Below are 13,860 nucleotides of genomic sequence, written 5' to 3'. Positions count from 1 at the left end.
CAGGTCATTGTGACCTTTTCCCTTCAAATGAGACAAGTAACGTCCATACAGGATGTAATGGCTTGACTACAGCAACGGTGTTACCGCCAACACTCACGGCGACCGAAACACTCTTAAAGCTCCTGTTTACAGAATACACTGACGATTATCAATATCAAACCCGGTAATACCTTAGCACGTTTTACCTCACTAGGAATTACCATGAAACAGAGTTGATACAAGGTGTTGATGAGACGGTGAGCCTAATCTACCCCGCGCTATAGCTAATCTCTAGCTGGTTGCTTATATAACCCCAAGAAAACATGGGTACATATACTCATCGAGTCTGAACGTCTCAGCAGTGGCACGAAGCATACCTAGTCTTATCTCGTCTCGGGTTCCTGGATTATCAAAGATATCAGTGGCTAAATCGTCACCAGTATCAAACGTCGTATTCTACTGAGTGTCAACAGGTATTTTCCGTACCACTTAAAAGACCATTGAAATATTCAAACCATTCTTGTAGATCTATATTACATCATATTTCTCAAAAAGTAGGTTTTTTAAGAGTAATGCCAGAATTCTTTTGCAATTTTTATTTAGCATCTCTCTAGTTGTATCTAGAAACCTGTGCCGTTTTTTCTCTACAAGTACATTTATTCGCATTTCTTGCTTTAAGACACACATGTTCATAATAAGATGCAGGCGCGCAGCAAGCCAATGTTTTCGTGTAAGCCCCATTGGTTGCAAGGCTTTAAATTTAGATAGTATTGCTTTTACCTCATGTAAAAGATAGTGAATTATAGTGAAGTGAAGTGAAGTGAATCATAGATAGTGAAGTTTTTTATTCCCAAAAGATATACATGTTACATACAACAGGCACTTATCAAATACATACAAACCGGCTTTCAGTCGCCGTCATCATGAAAGTGATTAATAATCATAATATGTGAATAATAATGGTATATCATCATATAATTATTCTCTGTGGGACCACAGTAAGTCTAGGTAGATTTATATATATAGCAGGTAATTTGTATCCAATACATACCTATATACATAAAAACAGGTTTCAAGTCACGGTCATCATGGATGTGTACAGTAATCATTATCTCACTAATGATAATATCTGATTAGTAATAGTACATAATCATAATATAATTATTCCATGTGGGACCACAGTAGGTCTAGGTAGACTTATATAACAGGCAATTTGTATCGAAAACATACCTATGTACATACAAACCAGCTTTCAGATCACATTCATCATGGAAGTGTATAGTAATCATTATCTGATTAGTGATAATACATGATTATTAATAGTACGTCATCCTATACTTAATCCCTGTTGGACCACAGTAGGTCAAGGTAGACTTGCATATAACAGGTACTTTGTATTGAATACTAGTACATACATGCATACATGCAAACCAACTTTCAGGTCACAGTCATCGTGGAAGTGTACAATAATCATTATCTGAGTAATGATAATATCTGATTAGTAATAGTACATTATCATATAATCATTCCATGTGAACCACAGTAGGTCTAAGTAAACTTACATGTAAACAGGCAATTTGTATCGAATGCATAGATAGATACATACATAAAAACCAGCTTTCCAGATCCATTCATTCTGGAAGTGTGCAGTAATCATTATCTGAGTAATGATTATATCTGATTAATGATAATACAACTTCATGTAATTATTCTATGTAAGACCACACTGAATCTGGGTAAACATTGCATATTGCGTATAATTGTGCTAGGAGAGTGTGGAGAGATGACCAAAATGTAAAAAAAATTAGCTTGGTCAGCGCGTGCAAGATAGTGAATCATGGTGCTTATTTTTTTTCAGAAAAATATGTTTCAAATCACATTGTTCGTTTTAAAGTTATTCACATTCACAATGGAACAAATGTTTTATATTGCTACGGGACTTTACTTCCCTTCTTACAGTTTCCGCAGCAAAGAAAGATGCTGTGATATGCATGTACTTTCATCAAAATTAAAAAAGCAACAACGCCTCTTTCCAAAGGTTCTGATGACGTATTACGTACGAATATGTCCTCCTTATTTTTGTCCTACTTGAATTTAAGACAAACCTGAAACGCGGGGGTGTTGGACGCACGTAACGTCATCACAAGTGGATGATGATGTGACTCGTTGATGGTGACGAGATACGTTTCACAAATACAAACAAATATCTACAGTTGCAATGATGTAATCTATTCCACTAACTCCAATATTACTAATATATGTGAAATCTCCTTTACCCGAGTCACAAAGTCACGTTTCACAAATACAAACAGTATCTACTCTGGCAATGATGTACATTATGTAATTTATTACACTAGCTCTAATATTACCATATTAGCAATCACGTCCACAGTTTCTATTCGTAATGCATACATTTAATACAGAGTATATAAGTTAAATCATTTACTAAACATTTTAAAAACTTTATTAACAGAATATAAGATCCGAATATAATGAGATATTTTGATCATCTGAATACTCGAGAAAATCATCCTCAACCAAACCTAGCTCTGTTCCAAGTCCTTGCATTATAGTCCCTGTCCGATGTACATGATACTTCACCCATCTGGTCATCAATTTCTAACAATATTGTAGTTTAATGGCGTTCTCTGAATCAGCAAACCTATACCATGTAGAATTTTCTTAATGAATGTAAAACATAACAGTAAATAATATTTATATCAAACAAAAACTCGCTTTGTCAATACAGCTGTCTTTCACCCAAGTTAATTATGCCACATTGTTTTTATACAAAAACATATATTCCGCCTGACAATGCTGTTTTACAGCTATGCTACTTTCATCACGTTTGTCAATGCAGGTTCCTGTCAAACAGTTGGTATAAAGTGATTTGAAATATGAAAAACACTCAGAGTCAGCTGTCTTCGATCGCAGTCCAGGTATGTTCCAGAACAGGTTCACATCCACTGACTTACGATTCGAGCACTGACCACACCCCTATTTGTGCCCCTGAGAGCGGCTTGTATTGGTATCCTTGCCCCTGGGTGAGTGGGGTGAATCTCCTCTGTCACGTGACTGAGAGTTAGTAGAGGAATCGGATTGCGTGTTAACAGCTGTTGTTAAAGCGTAGGTAATACGTCTTGGAGCAGACGACAGTTTCTCATTTTGAAAAAACTAATGTTTAGATGGATCCGTATCTTTGCTCATCTTCATTTCTTGTCTCTGTTTCCATGTAAGTTCGTTGACTGTCCCATAGCCGTTGTTTTACAATGTATCTCTCAAACATACCGCCATTATCTTCTGCTCCGAGTGCAACACTTTTGCAATAACAGTGATACGCAAATTACAAGTGATACGAATATGATACCACCATACATGAATATAGAACTTATGATACAAGAATAATCTGATTGCACTCTGAATAAACATAATGAACTCATTGTATCATTCTTCCGAGTACATACGTGTTATAAACATAACAAGCTTGGCGTTTGAATGCAAACTTTGTAACATTAAGGCACTCAAGATATGTATATTTCTCGGATGCCTAAGATTTTGCAAATTTTGACAACCTTCAACCTACAACCTTCTCCAGCTGACAGCTGATAGCTTAGGGCATTTGACAACTTATGGTTGCTTTGAGCCTCTCCCAGAACTCTGGTTTCTCATCCTCAGTTGTAGGATACCTCATGTAGGTTCCATACCTAATCTCATCCTGCAGGTCTCTGCTCAGCCGACTGGTATCAGGCACGTCAGAATACCACACGACACACAGGACGTCCCTACCTGTGTGAATACTCTCCAGCTTGGCCATGTGGACCTCATAGTCGCACCACGCACTCTTGGAGAAGTTAGGTGACAGAAGAATAATGGTTTTCCTGCTCGCCTGAACAGCGTTGATGATATTGGCAGTGATGGCTTCTCCGACCATGAAGTCTCGGTGGTGTATGCAAAGTCTCAAGCCATAGTGTCGCTCCAGCATGTGACGCATGTCTTCAACAACAAACCCTCTGTCCTCATCAGCATATGAAACGAAAGCATCGTAGGTGAAATTTTCCTCCTCTTCTTGTCCTTGAAGTCTCTGATATCCTCTATATTTGCGTCTTGTAGTATAGTACAGATAGCGTATCTTCCACCGGTATCGGTAAATTACACCACCTGCCACTATCAGCAAGAAGATTATGATTCCAGACAGTGTTGCGGCAAATAATGGAGCATCTATTTTACACTGTTGCTGCAGTTTCCATACAATATTGTCTATATTGTGAAATGTTGTTCTTTCTCCATTGGTAAATCGACACCTCGTAACATTAGGTCTTTCGATGGAAATCCGGGCCTTCGATAGTGCTTCTAAGAACTGAAGTGTACTGCAATCACATATAAGATTGTTGCCTTGGATGTTCATGTGAAATGTGTCATTTCTCGGTTTCATTATTTGACCAATTTGATCTGTCAGATATTTTGGGACATACTCAAATTTGTTGTTTGACAAATCCAAAGAAGTGAGAAATGACATATGGCTGATCATCACAGTCCATGTCTTCATAGTGTTCCAGCTTAAATCAAGAATCCGAAGATTGTAAAGGCTTTTGAAAATAGGTGATGGTAAATCAAGAAGGATGTTATTTGAAAGTCGTAGTATTTCCAGTTTTGTAAGGTTGAAAAATAAGTGCCCATGCACATCAGACTGAAGTGAATGAGATAAATAATTTTTACTCATGTTAAGAACTTTTAGATTCGAAGCATACATAAAGAACGTAGGAAAAATTAACTTGCAGTAACCGTCTGTGAGATCAAGGAATTCGAGAAAATCTACCCCACGAATTGGACCTTTCAATTCTGAAAACACGTTCCGTGAAAGATCAAGTACTTTCACCTTATTGTGTATGAAATATATTTCCGTAATGGTATAATCTAACGTACTCATGCTTGCATTTACAAATGTGAGATTGGGAGGTATCGATACATAAGCTGTCGTAGATGATCCCAGTACTTTATCTGCCGTATGTTCTTGTAATTGCTTATCTACCAATACACTGTTCTCAGTCAGAGAGCTGTCTATGTTGATGTCGTTATGACGTTGGAAGACTTCCGGATCTTGTTTGAATACAGGTTTCCTTTCTAAACTCCTTCTCGTCATCAAATGATTCCCTTCACCATCGACAGCCTCCTCAGGTGGAAGTGTGATTTTACTTGATGGGTACTGGTTCATCAGATAAAGTTTACGAAGATTTTTCATTTTAGCAAGGGTGAAAATATAATACCCAAATGTGAATCTATTACCCTGTGCTGATACTATTTGAACCTTGTTAAGTTTTCCGGAACAATTGTGGCCCAAACGCTCAATTCTGTTTGCATCACAGTGCAATTCCATAAGATTCATATTGTCCAAATATCTTAAATGATGAGCTGTCATTTCAATACCGATAGCATGTGGTCTGACGATACCATTAAACTTTAAAACCCTAAGAGGTGAATGCTGCAGGCCGTAGAGAGAATCACCCAGTTTGTCAAAGCCAAGATGAGTGTTAAACGAAAGATCAAGCGTCTCGATGTTCCTCAGTGGACCAAATGCGTTTGGTTCAATGAATGAAATATCACAGTAGCTGATATCAAGATGCCTTAAATTTGGTGTATTCTGGAAGGATTCATTATAAAGCTTATCAATCGAACAATTTCCTCCTTTTCCTGACAAACTAAGAATTGTGAGATTCTTCAGTTTAGCAAACCCTTCACCAAATGTTACGTTCTCTATGCCATCAACGATGAATGTTTGAAGCGCCACCAAGTTGCCTAGACATACATCCGGGTACTTTGCGGCCAGGTCTCTGGCGTTTCCGCTAATATTCAAATACTGCAACTTAGTCTGGTTTTGAAATGTTCTGTCTGGGTAGCTTATGTTGTTCAACAGCAACCCGTTGCCATGAAGGTTCAAGAATGTCAGGTTTACCGCTCCCTCAAAACTGTGCACATCCAGAGACGTCAGTTCGTTGTGAGACAGGTCCAGGTATTCCATTGATGTGAACCTTTTAAACTGACCTGTTTCGTTGATGCTGTTGTTAGACATAAGGAGATGGGATACATTAGAAGTGATGTTTGGAGGAACACTGGTCAGCATTCTGTTGGAACAGTTGGCGATGATTTTGCCGTAAGCAGTCGTTGAGCATACGCAGGGCGGGCAGGTGGAATAGATAACGTGAACACATCCCAGGAGCAGGACGATCCTCAGGATCAGCGCCATGCCTGAAATGAAACCATTAATAACCACCAGACAAAACCATGGTCAGAGAAACGTAAGGGACTGAACAGAGAAAGAAGGTAACTGGACAACAGTACGCAATATATATATATGAAGATATGATAGCCGAAGTAAGTCAAAATGTGCTAAATTTTGTATCACGATTCATTTACAACCTCCAAAACATGAAAACAAATACCATTCATTTGAGCAAAATTTAATATTCTCGCCCATGGGTGAAAAAAAAGAAGAATTCTTATTGATTCATTCTTAGCATATATTCATGAATACTGGGTGTTGGATTTGGTCAAAAGCTTTGTCAGGAACTGGTGACAATGCGAAGAGTTCCTGACTTTTTGGGCTTCCAGAATTCAATTGTGACGTGTTAGTTTCATCTTATTTTTAATATGTTGCTGCCATAACGCAAACCCCTCTATGGTACACAGAATGTTTGTAAAGGTTCTGCATAGCTACACTCCTTGTCCTCAACGAGATCAGTAAATCTGACTAACATGCAGTCATAGTAGCCTAGTGGTGAAAGCGTTCATTCGTCACGCCGAAGACACGGGTTCGATTCCCCATATGGGTACAGTGTGTGAAGTTCAATTCTGGTGTCCCCCGCCGTGATATTGGTGGAATATTGCTAAAAGCGGCGTAAAACTAAACTCACTCACTCATTATTCCCATGAACAGGTTGCAGTTAATGAAATATGAGCAATGTGAAACGTTTAGAAAGTAGACCCTGATCACCTCTGATTGTGGGCAGCCATGTCTTTGTCGCCAATTACCAGTGATATTTAGATACAATTGCATCGTCATACTCTTAGGTGTGAGTAGTTAGTTTAGACGTTTGTCAATAGTTGAACCTCAGGCCGGTTAGAGAGACAGCGGGTTTTCTTTTGTTTTTTTATGAACTTCTGACTTGTGGTTTTCTTTGTGACTCGGCTGCACGATTGTAATGAAAACTGAAGATAGAATCCCACGCGTGCCATTCGTACTTAGCATTTCGACACCAGGATCGACAGAAGTGAGTTCATCACGAGTGAGTGAGTGACTTTAGCACTAATCCAGCAATATCACGGGGGTACATCAGAAATGAACTTCACATATTGTAATACATTGCCATAAAAATACATATATTGCCATAAAAGTACGTATATTTGAAGATGAACTTTTAAGATAGATGTACATTCCGCTATTTGTGATTTTTACAAATGAAACCTGTCCTGAGTACTGTAGTTTTCATGGCTTGAAGTCAGTATCAGAGTATACGTTTACTATATATTGATCATTTTGAGCATGATAACCCAGGTGATATTAGTGAGTGAGTGAGTGAGTGAAGCTTTACGCCGCTTTTAGCAATATTAGTAGAGTAAAGTTAAGAACTTCAGAGCCACCCCATGTGGCTCTATGACGTCACCAAGCCACGTGACCATCGAGGGCTTTCTGACGTCATCATTATGCATGATTAAAAATGCAGAATAACTCATTAATATGCAAATATATGCATGACGTCACAGGTAAACAAAGTGAGGTAACAAGTGATTAACTTATGCACTTATGCAATTTAGGGACCATGCCTTCATTAACGGAAAACAATGCACAGTAATTAGCGTAGTGCCATTCCCATATATGGAAACTGCGCGCGCTCATAAACCTATTTTCGAAAAACGTGCACACTGAATGCTGATTGGTTCGTTTACACACATGGTTTTTTCCCCCTCGTTCATGGAACCATCTGTGTACACAGTCAGATTCACTTAATGAGCTCTCGTATCATTGATATGCAATGATATGGATGATGTCATAGGTCATCTATGATTAAACACAATGACTTAATTAGTTGCAATGGAGCCATTCACTGTGTGATTGTTAATTAAGTCAAAACGAGACATAGTAACGACAACCATATATGGTATTTCTACAACGACTAGGGCGGCAGTGTTTTATGAGTCACCGTCAATGGAATGAATGACTTGAGCGTGGAGAGGGGGAGAGAGTTTGTTTTCTAAACAAATAGACATGAGTGTAAGCGGGAGAAATGGGACGCACGCTGGCTTCAAGTTCTGGAGTAGATGAAAATGTTTTAAACTATTTGTCACAGCAGGTTTAATATTTTGATATTTCACCTGAGCTGCTCATGTTAAAAACTTTTGATATCAATTTAATAAATATAGTTAGTTAGTAGTCTGTTTCACCATGTGAGCATTGTGTTTACAGGCACTTCCAATGATGTTTTCCATATGTGACCTCTTCCCTCGCTATAAGACGTCCAGCATGAGTGTAAGGACCTTTAGGCAGAAACATCTCCTCTGTGCGTTACAATGAAGTCAAGTGGGAATCATAACATTTCCGCATAATGCTAAGTACATTTAATATTTACGTCATAAATGGAATTTTTAAACTGTCTGATAACACTAATGAAGTAATCTTTCCCTCATAACATGTAAACATATGGAAATGATAGAACCTTGCTCTGTGTTTGTTTATGGTATGTCGAGGGAGAGGTGACACATGCCTCATTAAGAGTTAAATCACAATAATGATTAACCCCAGAGCCTTCAAACCCTGCCTCATCTAAAAACACAAAAACAAACAAAAAACAAAAAACAACTTCATCTGTTATTTCACTGTTGTAAATTAAACATTATTAGGAGTCTTGGGAGGGGGTCACGGTGACCTGACCGAGAAGGTGGGAACGAGTTCATTTTTGTTGAGCCCGTTCATTTCTTGGGGGTGGGGATGGTGTGTGTGTGTGTGTGTGTGTGTGTGTGTGTGTGTGTGTGTGTGTGTGTGTGTGTGTGTGTGTGTGTGTGTGGTGTGTGTGTGTGTGTGTGTGTGTGTGTGTGTGTGTGTGTGTGTGTGTTTCAGATAACTTAGTGAGTGAGTGAGTTTAGTTTTACGCCGCACTCAGCAATATCCCAGCTATATGGCGGCGGTCTGTAAATAATCGAGCCTGGACCAGACAATCCAGTGATCAACAGCATGAGCATCGATCTGCGCAATTGGGAACCGATGACATGTGTTAACCAAGTCAGCGAAACTGACCACCCGATCCCGTTAGTCGCCTCTTACGACAAGCATAGTCGCCTTTGATGGCAAGCACATGGGTTGCTGAAGACCTATTCTACTCCGGATCTTCACGGGTCTCAGATAACTTAGTAGTTTTATGGGCATGACCTGTATTCATTGTAGATGGAGATAGATAGATTGGGTTTATCAATTAATCATATTGCGTCAGAATTATTGTTTTGTTAAGAATATGTCCGACTTTGTGTTAGCAACTGTATGATACTCAATCACTAGCCGCTACCACCCGTCACCCCTTTTTTCATGGATAATAGATTGAACAGGTTTCTCAATTACTTTGAGAATAAGTTCCAATAAATGTAATTCCCGGGTTACATATCTGACACCATGCAACGGTAAAAGATAAAGCAGTAGTAAACCATGGGTCATAAGAATGGAAGACACCGTAGAGGCACAGCCTCTCGATAGGACTAGCTCTATAGAGTCCTGGAGACTATTTGGAAGAAGCTTAGCGAAGACAGAAACTGTATTTTTTTCTCAAATTTTTATTATCTATAATGTTGTTATTACTTGCATTGTTAACTTATCCTTGGATAGAGGAAATTCAAATATATGGATAGCATTGTTGAGTAGCAGCTTGGGGTATCTACTACCTAACCCTAAAATCAAGTCGCGCTTGTCACGATCAGTGTGAAATATAGTTCAACCACTCCCATGGCATGTCTGTTTACTTTTGAAATGAACCAATCAGGGGAGGTTACTGTTCATGAAAATGAGAAGATCCAGTCGGCGGAAGACCAGTGTTCGTCTAGCTGTCGCATCTTGTGTATGAGTCAACACATACTGCGCAGATACCATGGGAACAAGAAGCACAGAACGGTTCGTATTCTTTTACACCAAACTATGATCACTTAGTCAACATTATCCTGTTAGAATTGAAGAAAAAATGATATTAAAATTGGGAAACTGATGAAGAAAGGTATTCATAGTGGGGGGAGAGGTTATTTTTTGCTCATGAACTAATTTCTCAGCATCAGTGAATGGGATTGTTTTTATATATATATATATATATAAACAGGACGTCAGACGACCATGCAACCTTCTACACCTGGAAGCAAGTGATGAGAGAGCCACACAGTCTGAAAGACTCCATCATTTCGCAATCCGATGAATGGTTTCAAGACTGAGATGAATGTGTGAAAGATGCCAAGAGAAAATATCAAGATGAAAACAAAGCTACCCAACGAGTGATCATCAAAAAGTCCAGGAGAGTGCCTGTGTGTGCAGATGAAGTAGCCATGGTGAATCAACTAAAACATGCCGAGGGACTTCTGACTTTGTGTTACAGTTTCGAAGTCACTAAAATCGTGAGACGAATGATGAGCATCGTGACTGAGCACGAATTCAAAGTTCAACTCTTGGATGCTTATCTGCAGGTGTGCGAGGTCAAAGTCAACCCGGCATTGATCTTGGCTCACAACACGCTGTTCGAAAAGTCGAACGCTCTCTACCCGTACACCAAAAGCGAAGTCAAGGTGACCAGCATCCCGACCACTCAGCAGACGCACGCCATAGACAACGTCAGCAATCCTATCGCCAATTGATACGTCATGGGTCTGGTGGAAAATTCGAGTCTGAATGGCAGCTACACTGGCAATCCCTATAATTTCAAGTCATCCATGCTTAAAAAGATAACGCTGTACATCGACGGAGTCAGTGTGCCGGTTCAACCCGATGAAGCTGACGATGTCGCCTCTTACGTCAACATGCTCAATGGCATGGGACTGTGGAAGGAAGACAAGGGCAATGCCATCACCAGAAGCGAATTTCTCCTGGGGAATGCCTTGTTCGTCTTCGACATCGACACAATGTGCGCGGAGTCGGAGTACCTGAACTTGGTGAAATCCGGAAGCGTGAGGCTCGAACTGGAATTCAAATCGGCGCTCACCAGCATGCTGAGTTGCGTCGTCTTGACTCAGAGAAATTCCCCTCATCGAAATCGACCAAGCCCGCAACGTGTTTCTCAAGTAATCGCCAGATGATACTGAAAGCTTCACAGCTTCGGTGTGCCATACGATGCGACCCGAGTTTACGATCTCATGTCCTTGGTGTGTTTGCTATGCTCACGACAAGCCTGCGTGCTAAAGGCGTTGTACACCACACAAAATGACTGTATTACCCAAATTTACTAACGTCAGGAAATACTCGTTTCATCCGGCGGCAATATGAACAACGTTTGAAATCTACGTATCATCTGGCCGTCAGATTTACACACGTTTAAAGGGGTGTTAAAATAAACCAAAATTCAACTCTGCATTTACATGTATTTCACAGGTGTGTAAATCTGGCCATTGTTTTCATGTGTTTCCTAACATGTGTAACATATGTAAATGCTGTGATTGTAGGACATGCATTTCAATACCTGAAATCTCGTATGACCAGGGTTAGATTTGTCATATATTTAGTACATGCGTAAATGGTTGGAAATCGTAAATATAGTGTTACATGACTAGCACTACTTTAACATGTATTTCAATGGTTCTGTAATGTAACTGTCACATAGGGTTTGTTAGCGCGTCCGAGCACGCCATGATGTACTGAGATAATTAGAAACACATGGTGAAGTGATACCCATGACGGAGCACCACTAATAACGTGCGTGTCTTTCTTGACATACACGTGGTGTCTGTTTAAAAGGTTCAAATATCGGATCTATGGGCCAGAGCAATATGTATTTTAGGGAGTGTGTGTATGTGTGCGAGGGAGAGGGTGTGGGATAGGGTAGGCATAGGGTGGGGTGGTTGCGGTAGGTTGTTGGGGTACTGATAAGTCTTTCTGACCAGTAGGTAATATCGTTTATACTTTTTGTAATGGAAATTACATAACAAGTTATATAACTGACTTAAGGTACACTTCTTATATATGCTATAGAAGGAGACACTGCTAATTACAATAAAACACAGACAGATGTGTTCACACAGACATGAACCGGTAGGTCCCTAATTTTAGTGCTCACTTGTATGAGTTATCCGACTGATCATAACTGACCACAAATTTCCTTATCTATACTTTCATAAAAGATGATTACAATGTATTTATGATTCCCGGTGTAAATTACTGTTGTAAATGTGTGAACATGCACATACTTGGTATGACCTCTTTTTGATTCGGAATACAGGTATTATCCCGTACGGACGGTTTCTCAAATTTCAGTTACCCGACGGAATATACTGTAGGCATATTTTGTTTCCATCTCTCGGGTAGACTATAGAAAATTGCAGTGATTGCAATTAGCTCATAAGTTTCATAATAGACCTATTTTGTTTCCATCTCTTGGGTAGACTATAGAAAATTGTAGTGATTGCAATTAGCTCATAACTCATCAGTTTCGATAATTATTGAAATCTTACAATATGCTAGCATTCATGTTGTTCATGCGTTTTCTTTTTTGCTTTTGCATTTTGCTGTCTAATTTGTTATACATTATGTAATTATGTTAAATCATTTTGGTATCTCAATATCATGGAATATAATGTGTAATTATTATTCTATCAAAGTACCGAAACGTATTATCTGTATGCTTTACTGTTACTGGGTGAAATTGTAAAAAGTACCTTCGTACAGAATTTCCAGGAAATAGAAACTGAAAATTACTAGATAAATGGAAGACTAAATTGGATAAAGATCGCAAACAATCATTATTTATATTCCTTTTTTTAAATTATCAGTGTGCAGATCATGTCACTATAACATAAAAACTGGAGGATATTTGTTGACAAAACTGGGTTCAATCTTGAATGTATATTCTTTAACAGAATCAAGGAATGATGGGGTACGCTCGTGGTTAAAGCGTTCGCCTGTCAGGTCAAAAACCGGTGTTTGATTCCCGACATAGGCACATTAAGACTGAAAATATATTATTTTGATATAAGGCAAAGATCTTAATTTCAATTGAGAAAAAGAGACGAAGTAATTTGGAAGATTCACAGACTAACAACATCTATATTGGGGCTACATGTGCAGGAAGCATCTTCAATTATAAAATCACATTCCACAAACATCAGATAAAGGTTTAAAGGACAAGCATATTTATTGGTATCTTGCCAAGCTCTGTCCTCTCTGAATGCAGTATAACCAGAGTGCTGTGGTCACTACCTCAGGTGGCCAAATTCAGCCATCCCATTACTTTACAGTATTTTCTTACAGACATATATATGGAAAATTAACTTTTACGGGTATGGAAAGAGTGGGGGGAAACACGTGCAAAGTATTAGTCAGCTGAGATTATCCTTCAAAACCATCATATGTACAACAATCACTTATCATTATGTGCAACCAAAGCATTGCAAAAAAGCCATATTTCCAGACAGCATAACATCACCTTTGGCCGGAGTTTCAAATGATTTGACACCGAAAGCCTGTCAGTTAACGCAAAGGAAATAACCCTTGTGTTTTAAAATGATGCCTTAATCATAGTCACAATGAAGTGTAGGTTGCCATGCATTTTCTAGTCTGTCTCACAGTCCCTGAACCACATTATTTTCCTTACTGCTTAGTCTGTCTCACAGTCCCTGAACCACATTATTTCACCTACTGCCAAGCCCTCTCTGCAA

At 39.0% G+C, this 13,860-nt stretch overlaps 1 protein-coding gene across 1 annotated transcript in view; it reads right to left on the bottom strand.

The window, feature by feature from the left end:
- Positions 1 to 809: 809 nt before the first annotated feature.
- The window catches only part of LOC124286445 (toll-like receptor 4), a 34,745-nt gene continuing 21,694 nt past the window's right edge, over positions 810 to 13,860 (bottom strand). Inside the window, exons 3-4 of the mRNA XM_046722824.1 lie at positions 5,009 to 6,222; positions 810 to 4,939 (exon numbers count right to left, since the gene is read on the bottom strand). Coding sequence (XP_046578780.1) covers positions 3,590 to 4,939; positions 5,009 to 6,222 — 2,564 coding nt within the window. The 3' untranslated portion in view covers positions 810 to 3,589. The remainder of the gene's footprint in view (positions 4,940 to 5,008; positions 6,223 to 13,860) is intronic.

This window comes from Haliotis rubra, unplaced genomic scaffold, assembly GCF_003918875.1.
Source record: "Haliotis rubra isolate DU_JTF1 unplaced genomic scaffold, ASM391887v1 Scf383, whole genome shotgun sequence".
Taxonomy (NCBI): Eukaryota; Metazoa; Mollusca; class Gastropoda; order Lepetellida; family Haliotidae; genus Haliotis; species Haliotis rubra.
Note: the sequence above shows the minus strand (reverse complement) of the source record. Positions and strands in the feature narration are given on the sequence as shown.